Source organism: Anabrus simplex, chromosome 13 (assembly GCF_040414725.1).
Source record: "Anabrus simplex isolate iqAnaSimp1 chromosome 13, ASM4041472v1, whole genome shotgun sequence".
Classification (NCBI taxonomy): Eukaryota; Metazoa; Arthropoda; class Insecta; order Orthoptera; family Tettigoniidae; genus Anabrus; species Anabrus simplex.
This window is the reverse complement of record NC_090277.1, coordinates 106,068,887-106,089,901: the sequence shown is the minus strand read 5'-3', so window position 1 is coordinate 106,089,901 and position 21,015 is coordinate 106,068,887. Positions and strand designations below refer to the sequence as shown.

The window sequence follows — 21,015 nt, the reverse complement described above, 5'->3', positions numbered from 1 at the left end:
GCGCCCATTTCAATGCCAGAAATTAACACAAAAGTACATCAGACTATTTGCGAAGATAATCAAACAGTTCATGCTGCTTTCTTCACTGAAGTTTAGAAATGTCTATGGGAAGATGTGAAGTGATCTATCCTGCTGTCATCTTGATCTGACAGTTTTCACTAAGAACAGCACAATTCTAATGTCTTATCTTCCATATTCACCCAACTTTGCACCCTGCAATTCTTACTATTCCCAAAAGTGAAAATGCATTAAAGGAGTAAAGATTTCAAACAGTGGAGGAAATAGCAGTCCGTTTTGAACATGTTGTGAGAAAATGAGTTCTGGGAATGCTTTGGATTGTTGCAGCCCTGCTGGAATTCATGTCTAGCCTCGAAAAAAGACACCTTTGAAGGTGAAGGGACCAATAATGTCTAAGGTACACAATGAAATATTTAGATGAGTCCCAGAATGTACTGATTTGATCTTGTACAATGTTCTAGAATTTGATATATTCTCGGGTAGGAATGGAGATACTGACCTGCACCCAGTACTCCACCCGACTGTTAACATCCTCCACAGCAGCTCCTCCCTGCACCAAGGCCTTAAAGAGACCACGTTTAGCTGCCTGGGGCAAAGAACCTTTCTCCATCTTGTTCTGAAGCTGTACGATGTTCCAGAAGCCCTTGCTCTTCAGCGTGTAGGTACCCCTAGAGAGAAACATAATGGAAGAGAAAATTAGACGAATCCTCACGAGCAGAAGAAACTCGTGTTTTAACCTTTAGAGTGCAGACAAGCAATGTAGAGCTCCTTTGTACGCTCACTAAAAGAGCCACGAGGTACTATAAGAGGTGAACCAGCTGCCACTCATAAAATATATAATGCAGTAAAAACAAAGTAAATGAGAAAGAAAGCAAAAATATATACAAAGACATCAAGAAGCCAAGAAAGTGTGTCAAAAGATTTTACAAAAAAACAAACGGAAATGCTGGGAAAGTTTCATGCTCACCTCGCTGGAAGGCATTAAAGGAAGTAAATAGATATTGTATGGATAAAAAATTTCTTTTTAGATAGAAACAGGATAGATTTAAAAAATCAGCAAATAAGAAGAACTACAGCAGACTTTCTAATGCTATTAACAAAGAGGCTAAAGGGGACAAGAGAAAATTATTTAAACAACATTTGGAAAGTTAACAGCAACAACAACAACAACAATAATAATAATAATAATAACAATAATAATAATCGTATGACCTCAGCTACTGTGCGAATGTAGTTCAATTTGATGCCATATGGTTGCCCGCTCATCAATTTCAACACTCCATTTTATTCTAGATGGCAGAGTAAACCGAATCTCTCTTGGGCGTCTATGGCTGAGTTTTTAATTAACTTTGTCAGGTAAACACCAAATGTGTCACCAATCTTTCACATACCGACATTGTATGACATGGAGTGTTGAATGGACTCATTTTTTTCCGCCTTTCAAACATCCGACTACCTCTGGCGGGTTTAAACCTGCTATCTCAGGATCTGGAGACTAACACTCTACAAGTGATCCACAGAGGCAGCTTGGAAAGCAAGCATTATTCTTAATGACCATGGAAAGACTGCAAACAGATGGGAAGAGTACAATGAAATAATGTACAGAGATGAAAACTTCAACAAGGACTCAGGAGAGATGAAGAGGAAGAAGAAAACCTTGGGTACAGTGTAATGAGAGAGGAATTTGACCAGGCATTAAAAAAAAAAAAAACTAAAAAGACATCAGGAAGAGGTAGCATGAAAGGACCCTGGTATGAATTCTGATTTTCCTAACGTCTTATCTCAGCAGCTTGTGTCAGATGTTGCTTAACCCGTTTTAGGTCAATGGGTAATATATGACCCATAGCATTTGGATTTTATTCCTCTCGTATAACGCGATTTTTCTAAATTAATGATCACTCAGTAATACGAAAGGGACATTCTGGAAAGGATATAAATCGTCTCAAGCTTGTAGACTTAGGGAAGAGCCGTATAAAACCTGTTTTGAGGTTACTAGAAGACAGAGTTTTGAAATTAATTCCAGTTAGGATAAAATGCTAAGATATCACTTCTATTATTCTTTTTCAGTAGAGAAGAATTATCAAAAAATGTTTGTCTCAGTGCTTTGGAAGTGATATTTAATGGGTAGGTATGTCGGTAAACGTCAAACTGAATGTTGGTGTCGAAAATGGCCCAAAACAGTAAATAATACATTCTCTCAATTATTTTTTTAATTTGTTTGTATTTGCAAGAAATTACCTTTAAATGAATGGAGAGTAAGAAAAAAAAAAAAAAATGTACTGTAATTATTTCTAACCTCAGCCTAAAATGGTTTAATAAGAGTCCACAATTCTTATGTTGTAGCAACCGTTTCATCTTCATTCTGCTCATCCAAAATCCAAATCCAAAGAAAAGCAGCTCAATTTGTTCTGGGCGATTTCTGACAAAAGATTAGTGTTACAAAAATGTTGCAAAGTTTGGGCTGGGAAAACTTGGGAGAAAGGAGACGAGCTGCTCGACTAAGTGGTATGTTCACAATGAAGTATTTATTTATTTTCCACCTAGTCGATACAATGATTGCCTAAGGCAATTTTTATTGGTCAAAAGTGGTACATGTTTCGTATATTATCAACATCTTCAGCCACATAACACAGTTTAGATGAAAAATATAAAATTGACAAAGTAATGCTTTAGAGGAAGTGTCCTTGAAATTAACATAAGATTGACAAGATTAAAACAAACAAATAACTCAAGACATGACGTTCTTAAGATTCCCTATTTACAAGCTTATAATTTATATATTTTCTCTTGAGTTATTTGTTTGTTTTAATCTTGTCAATCTTATGTTAATTTCAAGGACACTTCCTCTAAAGCATTACTTTGTCAATTTTATATTTTTCATCTAAACTGTGTTATGTGGCTGAAGATGTTGATAATATACGAAACATGTACCACTTTTGACCAATAAAAATTGCCTTAGGCAATCATTGTATCGACTAGGTGGAAAATAAATAAATACTTCATTGTGAATCTATTGAAGTGCGATACGGACCATGAAGCTGATTTTATGTAAGTGGTATGTGTCATAAAAAGAAGGAAAGGTTCCACCTAATCAATACTTATTTATTATCACATGTATGATGGAATATCACATGTATGATAGGACCGGTTTCGACCTCTTACAAGGTCACTGATGATTAGTGTTGACCTTGTAAGAGGTTGAAACCGGTCCTATCATACATGTGATATTCCATCATACATGTGATAATAAATAAGTATTGATTAGGTGGAACCTTCCTTTCTTTTTATGATACTTGGTGGCTATCAATACGGAACAAAAATGAAATTTATAAATCAAGATAAGTGGTATGTATTAAATGACACTTGTATGTTTTATTATTCATCCACCTATTCGATACAATACAATCTTAAAAAATAGGTGGATGAATAATAAAACATACAAGTGTTATTTAATACAAATGAAATGAATTTTATCACATGTAATAATAAGTGGTATGTTCCAAGCTGTCAGTGGAGAGATCACAATATGAAGATAAAGTTGGAATTCAAGAGGACAAATTGGGGCAAATATTCGTTTATAGGAAGGGGAGTTAGGGATTGGAATAACTTACCAAGGGAGATGTTCAATAAATTTCCAATTTCTTTGCAATCATTTAAGAAAAGGCTAGGAAAACAACAGTCGCCAGGGCGACTGCCCTAAATGCAGATCAGTAGTGATTGATCTATCCTCTGCTGGTATTCTGACATGACGTTCTTAAGATTCCCTATTTACAAGCTTTGGATAATTTTTCCTCGTTAGTTATTTGAAGTTCAGTACTCTGGTCATCATTAGCAGGTTGTGGTCTGATCTTACATAAGCCCCTGGATGATTCCTTCTGTCTGATTTGGTATGTATATATAAGATAAACATTAAAAAAAAATAGAACAAAATGTCTTGTATGATTTTTCACTCAGAATCGGACAACTGTGACTGTGTTATGTTCAGCTGTAACCCTTTAATACATGACTTCAGCAGCATTATTTGTTTCTATATTTCAGCTTATAACTCTACTAAGTTATATTGACTCAACTACTACTATATTAAATGTTTCACTTTCATTTCATCTGCTCATCATATTCGACTTATTTCCTGGCCTCTAACAGCTAGGAATATCGCTGCAGGGGACGTGACACAAATAAGGCACACTTACTTCTCTCGCAAGTCCACCAGGGCAAGGAACAGCTGGATGGTGTCCTTGATAAGGCCAGGCTCAGAAGAGAAAGAACATAGGTTCGATTCGATCTTGTCCATTAGGAAGTTAACCGTCCACGTTGCTCCTTCTGAATCCTTGCCGAACGCTGTTGACAGCGCCATACTGACCTGCAACAAAATACACATAACGGTTACAAACAGTGCAAGAATCTATAACAACAGACAGGAAGCTAAGACAAACACAATGACAGTTCAGTGTGAGAAGCGGAAGGAACAGAAAGACAAGACAAGGGCAATATGAGAACAAAATGACAAGAATAATTCTCCATATCTTCATACACTGCTGTCTTCAAACAGATGGGCACTCTTTATCGATCCCAATTCTTCTATCACCATTTCTTGTTAGCCTCTAATGAGCTTGTTTCTGTTTCAGATCAGATGTAAGGCTTTTTCAGGCGTTTGCTCTATTAACCAGCGTTTCGTCTTAGGTCTGACGCTAGACTCATCAGAGTGGGATGTGTCAGACCCTACCCACTGACACTGGGGTGTATGCAGGTGAACTTATCAGAGCTCCAGTTTCATGAAGAGGGCAGTCATCAACGCTCTGTGATGGGGCATCTTGACAGATCCTTGTCTTGTATTCCTACTGCTCCCTCGTTCCACAATGGTCTGTCATGCTTCTTGTTGTGCCATATCCTCATCAGATGCTGGCTGCAATCAGGGCGATCTGATTCTTGTCCTCACCACGTTGGAAAAGAGTGGGGGGTACTGAGCCCATACCCAGTGTTGCCAACCCATAAATCTTTTCTCCGCTAAATTGTAGTTGAAAATCCGCTAAATTCCACTAAATTTCAAACTAAAGCAAAATAGCATGTACCAACTGTTTTAATAAAAGAGATTAACTCAACACTCACCAGTTTCAGAACAGGAGTTCATCATCATCTCCTCTGAAGCAGATGTGCTGAGTTGAGGTCCTGTGGTTTCACATGAAGCCACACGGTACTATACTTTTTCAAATAATATGCTGCCAGTTCACAGCAGCAAAGACCATATGGAAATTTTCAAATCTATTTTGAAAGTATTTTCACTTTGATTACTGTTTTCATTGTTTTTGATAAGTGCGTAAAGAATGAATGAAAAACAATTTCGCATTTTTATTGCACTGCCAATAGACGCAACAACCGTGTTTGACATCACTGGAAAGCTCAACCAACTAGTCTTTTAAAGTTTAATTATTTAACTACTCTTTACAAAATATCTGACTAGTTTTTAACTTTTTCTTTCGACGTACCAAAAAGAACCTGATGTCAAAAGAAACACGTTACCAAACACGACACTACCTGGCTCATCAAGAGTACAGTAGGTAACTATTGAAACAAATGCTGACTCAGGCTGTGGACCAGAGCTAGTCTAGAAAACGACTGGTAGTATGCAGCATAAGTTCAATACAACAGGAATAAGTAGACTATTATGCCATACTAAGTTCTATTCTTTTTTTCCTCTGCTGGTGATGAAAAGTTATATTGTTACCGCTGAAAATTGGTAAAAGAAGTTTCAAAATCTGTCAAAAAATCCGCTGTCTGCCAAATGGAAAATTTATCCGCTGTTCCATTTAAAAATCTGCCAAATTTGGCGGAAAATCTGCTGAGTTGGCAACACTGCCCATACCATTCTCGTAGATTCTGTAGCCAAGACACACTCCTTCTCCCCCTACTTTCCTTTCCTTCAATTTTACGTTATAAGATGAAGGAGATTATTTAAAAAAAAAAAAAAAAAAAAAAAAAAGACATAAATACAGCGAGTTTCTCTCATTGGTTGGCCTGCAGTCACGTCCAACTTATCTGCCTCCCGTTGACTCATCACTTCCCGTTACACAGCGCAGCAACAGCACGCGAATGCCCTCACTTTGCAGTTCAGGTCCGTGCTTAGAACGTGTATTAAGTGTTGATCTGCCGGTCCAACAGTTCTCGAGTTGTGAAGTGTTACTTCGGGGTACAATTCTCATAATGCCTCCACATGCGTACTCGGCAGAGGAAAGGGTATTTATGTATGATAATTATGTGAAAACAGTTTTGCAGGCAAGTCGTTAGGCGATTTGTAACACAATTTCCAGGTGTACGTGTAGAGAGACCATGTGGAAATTTGTAAGCAAATTGAGAGGAACTGGTTAAAGATTAGAACACATGCCTACAAAGTCCCAAAGACAACGTGGACAAGAAGCCAGGGTTTCGAAGAGCTCAGCACGGCGGACTACGAAAATGTTAAAGTTGAAACCATACAAGAGAGAAATAGCCTCAATTACGGAAGACGAACTTTTGCATATGAATCGGAGTTTCTTAAAGACGATGCCAGAAATGTGTGGATGCGGAAGGAGAACAATTCCAACATCTCCCGTCATAAGGTACAATCTTATTTTCTTAATTACTAATTTTCTTAATTTTAATTGTTATTTCATGTCATGCTTGCATTTGTTGATTGTATTTCATCTCGTTTTATTATTATGCATCACTGTTTTTGTTATACGCCTTTCTTCTTTTTAGCTGATGATTTTTAGGCTAAGTCGAAACATGTTCTAGGTAGTTTTTTAAACAACTATGCAATCTTTTTAAACAGACCATTTATTAAATGACAATAGTGTATTAAATAGGTGGATTTTGTATAATTAAATTCTTTTAGAATTTCATCTTAGTTACTGTGCGTTGTTGTTTCACAACTGGACATTTTGACGGTGCATTATCGACTGTAAACCTGGCACTCGTTAATTCCCCCGCATCAAACTTTGACTGTTTGCTGGCGCAACCTAGTGCCGAGCTGTAAATACAGTTATTTGGTTGTTGTTCATGGTACACAACTGTACCAGCACAGATGCTGCATTGCCCAGTTAGACTCTGCAACCAGGAAAACGGTTTTAAATCACCTTAAGAAGACAAAGCTGTGAACTGTTACTCTGTCATTCTCTGGTATCGGTGCGTGATTGATTTTTAAAATTTACATAGCTTGGCGAGTTATTTTCAAGTTCACATTGCGTGGCGCATTACATGCCACTCTTCAAAAGTAAGTGCTTTGTATTCTATTGAAAACCATGGATTAAACTAACTTACTTGGATATTACTACAGACCCTATACTCCGCATGGCCTTACTTCTAAATTGAAGTTTCGCAAAACAAATGAGCATCGCCTTTCCTCTGTTGCCAGCGCGCTACGACCACGTAAACAGCTGATGCAATAGGACCGCGGTAAACAGCCATATACAGTAAAATGTAATACCCTACTCAGAAAAACTAATGAAAATGGATTGAAAACAAATTCACAAAAACTACACTTACTAACACCACCTGACACTAATAAGAGAATATATTATTAAGAATAAAAGTGAATGAGGGAATAACACTTCACTCACCGCCAATGGCTGGCACAGGAAGGAGGTTATGGCCTACAAAGGAAACACTCCAATGATCTCAGAGTCACTGTAACCCTCCAACAACGAATCATTGTCACTATCACCAGCTCCCAAATATATCATTAAACTTCCGATGGAGTTCACCATTACATCTTCATGTTCCCACGCCTCACGTACTAATATTTGTGTACTGCGCTCAAATTTCCTCCAGTCATCGACACTGACATTTACCACAACTTCGGCTAACAGATTTTCCACCTCGTGTACAGTAAAACGCTTATTTTTAGTTGCAACATAACTCTTAATCTGAGTCCAAATCTTCTCTATTGCACTGACATGAAATGATCGCGAGCCGTACCGAATATACCACACACGCTGAGCGAGATAGGTTAACCACGTGGTGAATGTAAATAGTAGACTTGGCAACTAGGTTTCGAGATCGTGCTCTGTCGATATAAATCGATATAAATGGCAGCTTGGGATTGGTTGGATGTCTATGCTTCAGTGCACAACCACCAGACAGAGCCAAAATCGGCCTAAACGTCAATTTAGAAGTAGAGCCGTGCGGAGTATAAGTAAGTTCATATTCAACTGATTTATTACTAAGTGGCGTTACACTTAAGACTGCTGCTCACTGAAGGTGCACGACCATTACAAGCTGTAACCAGCATAGCGGACCATCTTACTAAAATAGTGGAAAAAGATGTACTATGACAACCAGTTATGTTTAGCAAATAACTATTTTCCAAAGAACTTTTGCAGACTAAAATGTTGTGCTAGTGATCTTTTTAATTGTCCCTCTCGACGCAGATGAATGTTGCGTCTTATTAAAATTATTACGGGACTTGATATATAAATGAACATTGATGTGATACAAGTGGACAAATTCCAACGTGCCTTAATTTAAAATTCCTTATGTTTAATTGGTGTTATGAGGTTTATGTTGTAGAGGTAAGCATTACTCTGAATTTAATCATCATTGGGTATAAACGTGTAACTGCCAAGTGTATGGTGTAACCTGTTCTGAGTACCATTTAGACTATTGTTGGCGATAATCGTTGTACAAATCCAATTACATTAAATTCCTTGTAACTACGTTTTAACTTATTCATTGGGAGTTTTCGGTGAAAATGTAATTTCAAACGGTATATTGAAGTTGCTGACTATTTACTCTCGATGTGCTTTTTTTTACCTCATTTATTTAGTTCTCACTTCACGTTGTTTGCATTGCTGTCTTATTATTTTATCTCATCTTATATCCGTTGTTGTGTGTCCGTTATTAGATTAGCCTGCTTACATAAATATCTTTCAACTGTTTGCTGGTCTTGGAATGTGACGGACAAATATAACTTGGAAGTTTCCTGTTGTTTGGTGTTCTCTCTTCACGACGGTGTATTGAGGTGTAATATTATTCGTATTGATGTGAAGCAATGGACACTGTAAAGTACTTTTACTTTCTCATTTTGTCATTGGTGAATTGCTAGGACTTTATTAAATTACTTATATTAATTAATTTATTTCTTGATAATATTTCAGACGGTTGAGGCGCTGGTTTTCTGACCCCAACTTGGCAGGTTCGATCCTTGCTGAGTCCGGTGGTATTTGAACTTGCTCAAATACGTCAGCTTCATGTCGGGAGATTTACTGCCACATAAACGAACTCCTGCGGGACAAAATTCTGGCACCTCGGCACCTCCAAAAACAAAAAAAAGTAGTCAGTGGGAGGTAAAGCCAATAACCTTATTATTATTATTATTATTATTATTATTATTATTATTATTATTATTATTATTATTATTATTATATTTCATGAGTACGATATGATCTTTGTGACCCACGGTTGCTCGGGTCTGTTTCCTTACGTTCGTGGTTTCATTTTGTCATGTTCTTCAGTATTCATATTTCTTATATTTTCTCTTTTATATTTTAAAATGTCATCAGTTAAGGTAATTTTACTTAAATTTATGCACTTTAGAGTTCTATCTGGAAACTCTAAAAGTCAGGATGGAAATGGGTACCCAAGGAAACAAATGAGATCTCAAAGGCAAATTTCAAGATTATTGTCATTAATGTGCAAAACTGATTAGTTATTTAAAACTGGACTGTAGACCGTAAATAAAAAGAAAAATACAAAGGTAGACAAGATGTTTATTATGCAGAAATTGGTCACAATTATCTTTTTAATTGTCCCTCTCGACGCAGATGAATGTTGCGTCTTATTAAAATTATTATGGGACTTGATATATAAATGAACAAATTCCAACGTGCCTTAATTTAAAATTAAGACAGAAGGAACCATCTAGGGGCTGATATAGGATCAGACCACAACCTGGTAATGACAGAGTACTGAAGTTCAAAAAAGCTTGAGAGGAAACATTATCAGAAGCTGGCAAACAGGGAATCTACAGGATGAGAACACCAAATTTAAGAAAATGTTTTAAAGACTTTTCTCTATGCACAATAGATTTTCCGATATTTAAGATTTTATTTATTACCGTATTTACACGAATAATCCACGCACCCTAACTTTAGGAAGGCTGACTTTGAAAAAAAAAAATGCTAACATTGACGCAAATAAAACCCGCACCCCAATTTCGTGCCTCAAATTTTTTTAAAAAATGTGTGGGTATTATTCGCGTAAATATGGTATTAATAATTTGATGATGATGATGATTTGCTGTTTAAAGGGGCCTAACATCTAGAACATCGACCAGTAATGAAGCACAATAATATGATTTTTGAAATTCCAAAATCCATCCACCGACTAGAATTAAAAAAGATGACAATGAAAAAAGATTATGAACATAAAACAATCAGTGGATCCGACCCGCAATACCCTTCCCATAAAATAACTTAAAACAATTGTATGAACTGAACAAGGGACTGCTTCCAAAGCAAAATCATATATCGATGATGCTTGTTGTCCAATGGGGTCCATAATCCAGGTCACCGGCCCCCAATAATGGTACTAATCAGTGGTAAATTAGACCTCACATAGTGGTACTAATCGCAGGTAATCTCATGGTTCCAAAACCATCATCCCTTGCTTGCCTGTTTCAGTTGCCTATTACGACAGGCAGGGGATACAGTGGCTGTATTCTTCATCTGCATCCCCCACCCACAGGAGGTATATTATTATTTTATTCCTTTTACACCCACCGATTATTTAATTAAATGTTTATCTATTGAAGATGGTGTATGTGTTCACTGTTTTCAGGCAGATTGTCCTTGTTCCCTTGTGCCTACTTATATGTTGACCCACCCTCTGTTAGGTTCTTACGACCTTGTTTCTGCCCAGATTTTCATGCTTCCAAGCCCTATTGTAAGTTGTAACGTCCCTTACCATTTGTACCCTAGCGTACTGGGGGTGTCGAAAAATTCACTGGCAGTATTAACGATCAACACTTGCAGCCTGTTACTGTCATTTGTTCTATCGTCGCAGTGTTCGGTTGTTGTGCTGCAAAGGGATATGCAATATCCTTCAACACCAGAACTCAAATGCATCAATATGCTTCCTATATATAACTTCAACTCTTACTTATTTGTTCTTTTCCATTACTTACGCTAATTCGTCAGGATCCTTCTCTTCTGTGTTTATCCTGTGTTCGTAGTCTTGTTAATAAACTTAACCATGATAGGTTAATATTGTGCTTGGTCCGTATTGACTGGTCTGAATGTATAATATAACTATTTATAATAGTTTATTTAAATCCGCCTTGATCAATACACTCATTAAATGAAAGAAACATTATTAATTAAACCATACATGTTTCGGGAAATCTCAACCATTCCCTTCATCAGTGGTTAGATCAAAGAATAACACAATATGACACAATCTTTTGTTTTACAATTTGAAGGAGTATTGTGTCCCAGTACATCATATCAAAGAGTAAAGAGAACTTATGAAATATTATAAAAATGATCAATACATACAATTTTGGTTGAACTGAATGAGAACACTATACAAATTTAGGATCTTCCAGTTTTTCTTCTTTTCTTCTTCTTTTTGTTCCTTAAATGATTATATGCTAGCCTAAACAGTGGGTTATCTTCTGTACTTTTCTCATTTAAACTTGATTCAGAATTACATTTTTGTGTAAGGTAAATTTCTAAATTTTCCAAAACATTCATCAGTTTTCTCTTTTTGGTCGAATGTAATAATTTCATGTCATTGGAAATGTCTGTAAATTTATGATTCATTTCAACCATATGTTCTCCCATTGCCGAATATCTTTTATGTTTGACCGCATTAACGTGTTCTTTGTACCTTATAGCCAAACTTCTTCCGGACTGTCCTATGTATCGTTGTTTACAAGTTTGGCATGTTAAATTGTAAATTCCTGATTTATTAAATATACATTTATTCTCTTATCTGAATTGAAAATTATCTTATTAGTATTATTATCCGTTTTGTATGTGACATTGATGTTCTTTTTCCTGAAAATTTTAGCCAGTTGATAAGAGTGCTTATTTCGAAAAGTTAAAACTACGAATTTCTTTTTCTCTTTTCGCTCTTTAATTAAAGTTGTTTTAGGTTCATTTTTCACTTTATTTATCATTCTATTAATAAATCTGTTGGAATATCCGTTGCTACGAGCGATTTGATAGATTATATTTATCTCTCTATTATGATTCTTCTTAGACATAGGTATGTTCATGTTCATGGCTATAAGGTACAAAGAACACGTTAATGCGGTCAAACATAAAAGATATCGGCAATGGGAGAACATATGGTTGAAATGAATCATAAATTTACAGACATTTCCAATGACATGAAATTATTACATTCGACCAAAAAGAGAAAACTGATGAATGTTTTGGAAAATTTAGAAATTTACCTTACACAAAAATGTAATTCTGAATCAAGTTTAAATGAGAAAAGTACTGAAGATAACCCACTGTTTAGGCTAGCATATAATCATTTAAGGAACAAAAAGAAGAAGAAAAGAAGAAAAACTTGAAGATCCTAAATTTGTATAGTGTTCTCATTCAGTTCAACCAAAATTGTATGTATTGATCATTTTTATAATATTTCATAAGTTCTCTTTACTCTTTGATATGATGTACTGGGACACAATACTCCTTCAAATTGTAAAACAAAAGATTGTGTCATATTGTGTTATTCTTTGATCTAACCACTGATGAAGGGAATGGTTGAGATTTCTCGAAACATGTATGGTTTAATTAATAATGTTTCTTTCATTTAATGAGTGTATTGATCAAGGCGGATTTAAATAAACTATTATAAATAGTTATATTATACATTCGTAGTCTTGTGCGATCTGTATTCAACTTCTTCCCTTTTACTGGGGTTATCCAGCTTGCTTCTTATCCTACATCCACCAAATCACGACTGAAGATCCATCAACAGGGTCCCTCAACGAGTGTTGAACCCCACCCAGCTGATTAAGCTGGGAAGCAGATAAGAGCTCATCACGAGCTGAGAAAAAATTGGTGAAGAAGTACTGGGACTGATTAGGAGAGAGCCCATTTTTACAAAGAGAACAGTGTACGGAGATATGGGGATTATCCTTGTCATTTTGTTTTTGTCTGCCTTCTCATACTGATCTGTTCGTCCTATTATGTGCTGTTTTTTAAATATTTCTAACTTCTATATATCACCTGATTTATCACCTGTTTATTCCTTTCCAGAGGAAACTTGTGGCATCAAGAGGTGGCCAGCTATAACACGGGATGAAACCGTATCGCCAGTAGTAAATATGACTGGACCACAAATCGAAGTTGCAGAACTGGCCGAGATAAAAAAAGGTGTCGACTAAACTGAAGACAATCTAGAAAAACATGCTAATAAAAAATACATTAAAAGCACAACCAACAGTAAACAACTAAGGGGAGGATCTCACCAGAACAGTGTTAATGCTGCCTAAGTCATGCGCTGAGGAGCTACTTACAGCTGAAGGTAACACAGTCACAGTTGTCCAAATCTGGGTGAAAATCAAGACATTTCTCTCTTTTTCTATTTTGTTTTTTCTTGTTTTTTGTTTGTTTTGATATATATGAAATCAAAGTCAGAAGGAACCATCCAGGAGCTGATATAGGATCAGACCACAACCTGGTAATGATACGAGTACTGAAGTTCAAAAAAGCTTGAGAGGAAACATTATCAGAAGCTGGCAAACAAGGAATCTACAGGATGAGAACACCAAGTTATAATACCAATAGAGGAGCACAATAAAGACGAAATGGCTGCTACAACAGAAGAATCGTTGACTCTCATTAAGCAACATCTGACACAAGCTGCTGATAAGGCGTTAGGAATATCCGAATTCATACCAAGAAAGGAATGGATCATAAAGGAATCAGCAGATAACAAGGAATACAGAAGACTTTGTAATGCCATTAACAAAGTGGCTAAAGTGACAAGAGAAAATGATTTAAATAACATCTGGAAAAAGATGATGATGATGATGATGATGATGATGATGAAAGAAGAAACTATTGTCCTCATTCCGAGGTGGTGCAGTACTTTTCAGGCACACCCTCAATGGAGATGAGCTGCATGTGCTATTTCAACAATGTATCAGCCATTCTGAAATATCTGGCAGTACCGGGAATCGAACCTGGCCCCTCCAAGGACGGCAACTATAACACTAACCGCTGTGCTACGGAGGCAGACATGATGATGATAATGAAACAGTTCTGAAGCCAGTAGTTATGTATGCAGCCGAAACCCTATCCCTAAATGCCAAGCAAGGACTCCTCGACGAACTGGAGAAAAAGGAGTGCAGAATAATTAGGGGAATCACAGGATACAGCTATAAGAATGATATCCAACAAGGAAGACTATAACAAAATGGAGAAAATTACGAACCGCACAAGACGGGCACGATTTCCCTGTCACCTCAAACGAATGAACGGAAACAGGTGGACCAAACAGATCTTTCACCTATTTGATTCAAAACCTAAAATCACAACGTCATGGTTTAGAATAACCAAAGAAGTGCTATAGATCAAACCGGAAGACGCCTTTGACAGAAGTTTTTTCCGAAAAAAGAAGAAAGATGGTGACGATCGGGCTAAACCGAGACGAACAAACGAAAAGAAGACACGGTGTCCCTTGGATGGAGAAACACAAGCAGGCTCACTAAGAAACAATTCCCGGTTCAAAAGAAAGCAAAGTTCACTGCCAAATATAACAAGACTTCACGTGGTCATAGATGGCCCCAGGAAAAAAAAAAGGCTTCAAGCTACCGTGTGCAGGCATATTAATTTGATGCCATCCGGCTGCCTGCTCGTCAATTTCATCGTTCCCTTTTACTCTAGGCCCACTAGATGGCAGAGTAAACCAAATGTCTCTTGGGCATCTATGGCTGAGTTTTTAATGAATTATTTTGGGTAACTACCAAATGTGTCAACAGAGATCTCTTACACACCGACATCGTACAACGTGAGAGTGTCGAATGGACTTTTACTGCTCTTCAAAAAGCCGGATCTGAACCCGTTCAGAATACTCAAGATTGAAAAGAGAATAATCAGAATGTGCAAAAACAAAAACTACCAAGAAAATGGACACTGGAGACTAGATTCTAATGAAACAGATAAAACAAGGAAATGGAACTGGTAATGAGCACAATCAGGAAGAAACTAATCACTTTCATTGGACATCTACTCAGGACACCAGAAAACAGAAAGATCACAGAAATTAAAGAAAAATTACAGAACAGGAAGAGCCACATTAGATGGAATACAGAAATCAAGGAAGATACGAGGGAACTAAAAATTACAATACAAGATTTAATAAACAAAACAGACAAAATCAAGAAACTTCCAGTAAAACCAACCAGACTACAAACCAAGATCAACAGATGGACAATGGGACGGGTGATTTCAGACGAAAAGTTGAGATCCGAGAGAATGAAAACGTACTGAACTGACAGAAAACTGAAAAGACCCTTTTTGTAAAAGTGACTAAATTGGGCCAATGAAGGCCATAAAATGTAAATACAATAAATAAATTACATAAGTAAATAAATTATTACTAAATATATGAGGATATTACCTCAGCGTAGTAACTCTCGTTGGGCAACAGGTAGGAGAGAGACCACCGGCGCAGGAACCACATGATGGTGCAGCTCACCTCTGGACTGAGGAGCTGGGTGAGCTTCACTTCTACCGCTAGTTTCTCCACCTCACATAACCTGAATACTGCTGCGACTAACCTGCAAAATTCACCTAACGTTGTAGACGCTTCTTCACATCACATTAACAGTTATAAACAGTTTAATCCATCAGTAATTACTTTGTAATTTTTATTTCAACTTACAACAGACATGTTTCACCCTCATTAAGAAATTTATGCAAGTGAAGGTTATGTTATTAACACTAGTATTTTAGTATTTGTAAAGTCGTAATACTGTGAACGTTTATATGACTGGCTATTAAATTAACTATCGTGTGCAGATTTAACATATTCTGTGACCTAAAAGAAGCTACTACAGCATACACTCGTGACTTGGTTTTGTAGTTCAGCAAAGTAGAAAATCAACTCAGATTTTTTTTTTTTTTTTTTTTATGGTGACGTTTTCATCACTTGTTCTTTAAAATATTTACAGGCAAAACAATTTAGTCAAAAAACTTACATCTGTGAATGTAAGTTGATAAGTTTTCAGTAATTCATTACCAATATATGCTCTCAGAATAACAATGATTATCTTTAAAATTAAGCTATTGGCTTCTCGAATTATTTAGAATACTACTGTGTAGCTGAAATTATACTACTGTACTTTAAGTTAACGGAGTTCCTCTGTTCAGTCTTAGTAAGAATAAGTAATTTAGGAAATTAACTAAGAAAATTGAGCTTGTGGTACCTAAATGATACCAGCCGCAAGAGAACGAGAAGGAAATTGTACAGGGTAGTATGTAAACGACCGAGTATCTTCCGGTATAAGAAGATACCCTTTACCAAGTGCCAACAGTCTCCTAGAGGGTGGATGAGTGGGTAGAGGTTAGGGCACTCTATTGTACTTGGGACAGGAAATGGTCCCAAAAGGCGAATGAACCTTCAACTGGTCAATGGCATTAGGATGCAGAAGGCAACGGGAAACCACTGAATTACAGATTCTGAAGGATATCCCTTTGAGTTCATGTGTAAAACTATTATCCGGAGTTTCTATTCCCCCATTCGGACCTCCAGGGGGTAATGTTTTGAACGCTGCTATGATTAGAAAGCCCGACAGTTTTGGAAAGATCAAAGTGTATGACAACAAACTTCGAATTGCTACATGGAATGCACGCAGCTTATATATGACCGGGAAGTTTGCAAACATGGAAGCAGAAAGCTGCAGGCTGAAAATTGACATTCTTGGGTTAAGTGAAGTAAGATGGCCTGGATCAGGGATTCAGATTATGAAGGAAGGATCCCTGTACTTTTCAGGGGGAGATGACATTAACCACAGGTATGGAGTTGGCGTTATTGTGTCATCAATGATTGCAAAATCAGTTTTAGATTTCGTTCCAATTAGTGATCGAGTATTGTTAGTAAGGTTGCACCGAGCTCGATAGCTGCAGTCGCTTAAGTGCGGCCAGTATCCAGTAATCGGGAGATCGTGGGTTCGAGCCCCACTGTCGCCAGCCCTGAAGATGGTTTTCCGTGGTTTCCCATTTTCACACCAGGCAAATGCCGGGGCTGTACCTTAATTAAGGCCACGGCCGCTTCCTTCCACTTCCTAGGCCTTTCCCGTCCCATCGTCGCCATAAGACGTATCTGTGTCGGTGCGACGTAAAGTAAATAGCAAAAAAAATAGTAGTAAGGTTGCAAACGACACACCGACCTATGAATATCATCCAGGTTCATGTACCAACTTCTGACAAAGATGATGAAGAGATAGAATCATTGTATAATACATTGAATGAAGCACTGAAACTTACAAAGAAAGGAGAGAACACTGGTCATGGGTGATTTCAACTCAAAGATTGGCCTCGGTGCTGAAGGTGATATTGTAGGGAGCTATGTATGGTCTTGGTGAACGAAACACAAGAGGAGACAGATTGGTGCAGTTTTGCACAGAACATGAAGTTTTCGTTTCTAATACCTTTTTCAAACTTCACCCTAGGAGGCTTTACATATGGACTTCACCTGCAGATAATGAAGAAAAGACTGTCAGAAATCAGATCGATTTTATTTTAGTGAAACAAGAGCTGAAGAAATTTGTGAAATCAGTAAAAACCTATCCTGGTGCCGACATTAACAGTGACCACAACCCAGTAGTAATGGACTTTAAAATGCAACGCTTTAGAAACGCTACAGGGTGTGCTAAAATATCAAGACGCATAGACATCAGAAAACTGGCCAGTTCTGATGTCAGAACTAGTGTTGGTGCTGCTCTGGAAGAAAAGATGGAAGCAATAAAAGAGTTTCAACATATAGAAGTAGAATCCACATATAACTCTATAAGAGATAGCATAACTCAAGTCCAGGAAAATAACATAGGATACATCAACAGCAACAAAAAGCAAAACTGGATGACTGATAAAATCCTGGAGCTTATGAATGAAAGAAGGAAATATAAAGACCCCATTAAATACAAAAATCTACACAGAGATACGTAGAAAATGCAGAGAAGCAAAGGAATCCTGGATGACTGACAAATGCAAGGAAATCGAGGAACTTCAGGAGAAATATGATCACTTTAACCTATATAAAAAGGTGAAAGAGCTGAGTGGTCTACAAAAGAAGCGATGCGGACAAATATTAAGGAACACAAACAACGAGATTAGTTTAGGAGTTGAAGAAAAACTTAAAAGATGGAAGGAATACGTCGAATATCTCTTCAAAGATGACAGAGATGATCCTCCACCACCTGACGAAAGAATCAATGAAGCCAGTCCTGAAATAACAAAGAGTGAAGTATTGAATGACATTAAACTTCAGAAGAATGGTAAAGCCACTGGTCCAGACAGAATTTACACCGAAGTTGTTAAAGTTATAGCTGAACAGGACTCAACCGGCCTCAGTCTACTAACATCGTTGTTCAACATCATCTATACATCAGGAAAGATACCTTCTGACTGGCTGAGATCAACTTTCATACCAATACCAAAGAAGCAGGAATCCTCCCAGTGTGATGATTACCGTATGATTAGTTTGATGTCCCATGTCCTCAAAATATTTCTGCGAATCATACACACCCGGATTTACAAGAAATGTGAATCTCATATGGATCAGACCCAGTTTGGCTTCCGAAATGGGGTCGGCACACGTGAAGCACTCTTCTCCTTAAATGTACTAGTACAGAGGTGCAGGGACATGAATGTCGATGTATATACTCTTCGCCATTGGAGTATTTATATTATGTTTTATGTTTTTCCTTATCTTTAATTTTAAACTTATGTATGCTTCTGACACGATATAAATAAATTGACTACAAAAAAGCCTTCGACTGTGCGAAACATGAAAAGATGGTAGAGATATTAAGATCGACTGGTATTGACCAATGCGATTTACCCATTATCTAAAGATAAAAATTTCATTGTTCCGTATTGAAATTATTGATGTTAAAAATTAAATAACTGGAAAGGAGGTTCAACCTATTCAATACTCAAAAGAAAGAAACGTAGCAATCACATTTCTATTTAAATGGGACCGGTTTCGACCTTAGTCTAGGTCATCATCAGCCATAAATACAACAGATTCTCTGCCATAGGACAGCACATACAAGACTCCAAACATAGTTTCACCAGTATTGACAATGACATAAACATACTTAAAATCATTAACAAAGGCCCCCTCTTAAACATTACTGAAAATTGCTTTATCCACCTTGACCAGTACTTCAACCCTAATTTCAATTTAAACGACATTTCTGAAAAACCCAATATCCTTTTTGACTTCCTAATTCTTCTTCTCAAAAATTCCAAATTCCAAAACCCCAATTCTATTTTCCATGTCTTACATAGTTCCCACCCACATTTTCTACCTCCAATAACCCACCCTCCTAACCCACCTTAAACTACCCCTCCTTCATTTCCCTATCTTATCTTTCCTCATTACCATCTAACTTCAATTTCTTTTATTCTTTCTCTTATTTCACTATCACTCTTCCTCGTTTAATTTATTCTCCTCTTTCAAAAATTTTTGTCTTGCGCCAACTTCGACTACTTCAATCATAACCTAAAAATTTTTTTTAAAAAAATAGCGCACTGTGCATATAAGTTTTTATTTGTTTTCCGATATTGCGCTTTTTACTACATTTTTTCCTTCTCTCTACAATTGTTTTTTCAAGTCAACTGTTTACCAAGAACTTAACTGGAGTACGGGTGCTCATTCGGTTGTACTAATTGGCGTCGTATATTTTTATATACGTACTTGGCTTCCCGCAGCCGTGACAGGTTCTGGACTTTCGAAACGTTCTCCACTCTACTTTGGTGTTTGGCCGCAGCGCGTGACCTTGAGTGTGCCGCGCTGGTCACCGGGAGCTGGCGGCTTTCTACTACAGATCTGTTCGTCTGCGAATTCAAGCCTTTTTGATCTTCGCATGTTGATTGGTAGTGTTGTGACTTTGTGCAGGACAGAATGTGGTGTCGTGTCTTTGTGCCTAACAGAGTGTGAAACTGACCTCCAACATTCATAAACATTTTGCATGTTTTTTATGGCTGATGATGACCTAGACTAAGGTCGAAACCGGTCCCATTTAAATAGAAATGTGATTGCTACGTTTCTTTCTTTTGAGTATTGAATAGGTTGAACCTCCTTTCCAGTTATTTAATTTTTACCCATTATCAGCGCACTGTACTGGAATCAAACCGCAGATGTCAAAATCGACCAAAGAACATCAGAAGCGACTACAATCAGAAAAGGTGTTCGTCAGGGTTGTGTGCTGTCACCTCTCTTATTCAACATTTATTCTGAGGCAATATTTAGGGAGGTGGTGTTGGAGGAAAACAGCGGGATAGTTATAAATGGACAGGCACTTAACAATATCAGGTACGCAGATGATACTGTTGTCATAGCAAATGAACTACCTGTGCTCCAACGCATGATAGACAAATTAGTCCAGCGCAGTGAAGAGTTTGGCCTGTTTGTCAATGCTTCCAAGACCAAAGTTGTAGTCTTCTCTAAAAGAAAAATTCCAGCAACCCTGTCAATAAACGGCGGTAAGATTGAACAAGTTTCCTCCTTCAAATACTTGGGTACTGTGCTAGATGAGGAATGTGATTCCAAGAGAGAGATAAAATGTAGAATAGAACAGGCCAGGAGGCAATTTTTTTTAGCATGAAACAGCTATTTACAAATTCGGATCTAAGTGTGCAATTAAGAATGCGAATGATTCGGTGCTGTGTATTCTCCATTTTTTTTATGGATGTGAAAGCTGAACCCTTGACCAAAATCTAGAAAAAAGAATTGATGCTTTTGAAATGTATCTATATCGCCGCCTACTCCGAATAC

The 21,015-nt window shown here is 37.2% G+C and overlaps 1 protein-coding gene across 2 annotated transcripts in view; it reads right to left on the bottom strand.

The window, feature by feature from the left end:
- The window catches only part of LOC136884913 (exportin-4), a 194,185-nt gene that overhangs the window by 49,757 nt on the left and 123,413 nt on the right, over positions 1 to 21,015 (bottom strand). For both annotated transcript variants that reach the window (XM_067157224.2, XM_067157225.2), the window contains exons 14-16: positions 15,631 to 15,790; positions 4,209 to 4,378; positions 518 to 686 (exon numbers count right to left, since the gene is read on the bottom strand). In XM_067157224.2, the coding sequence (XP_067013325.2) occupies positions 518 to 686; positions 4,209 to 4,378; positions 15,631 to 15,790 (499 nt within the window). The remainder of the gene's footprint in view (positions 1 to 517; positions 687 to 4,208; positions 4,379 to 15,630; positions 15,791 to 21,015) is intronic.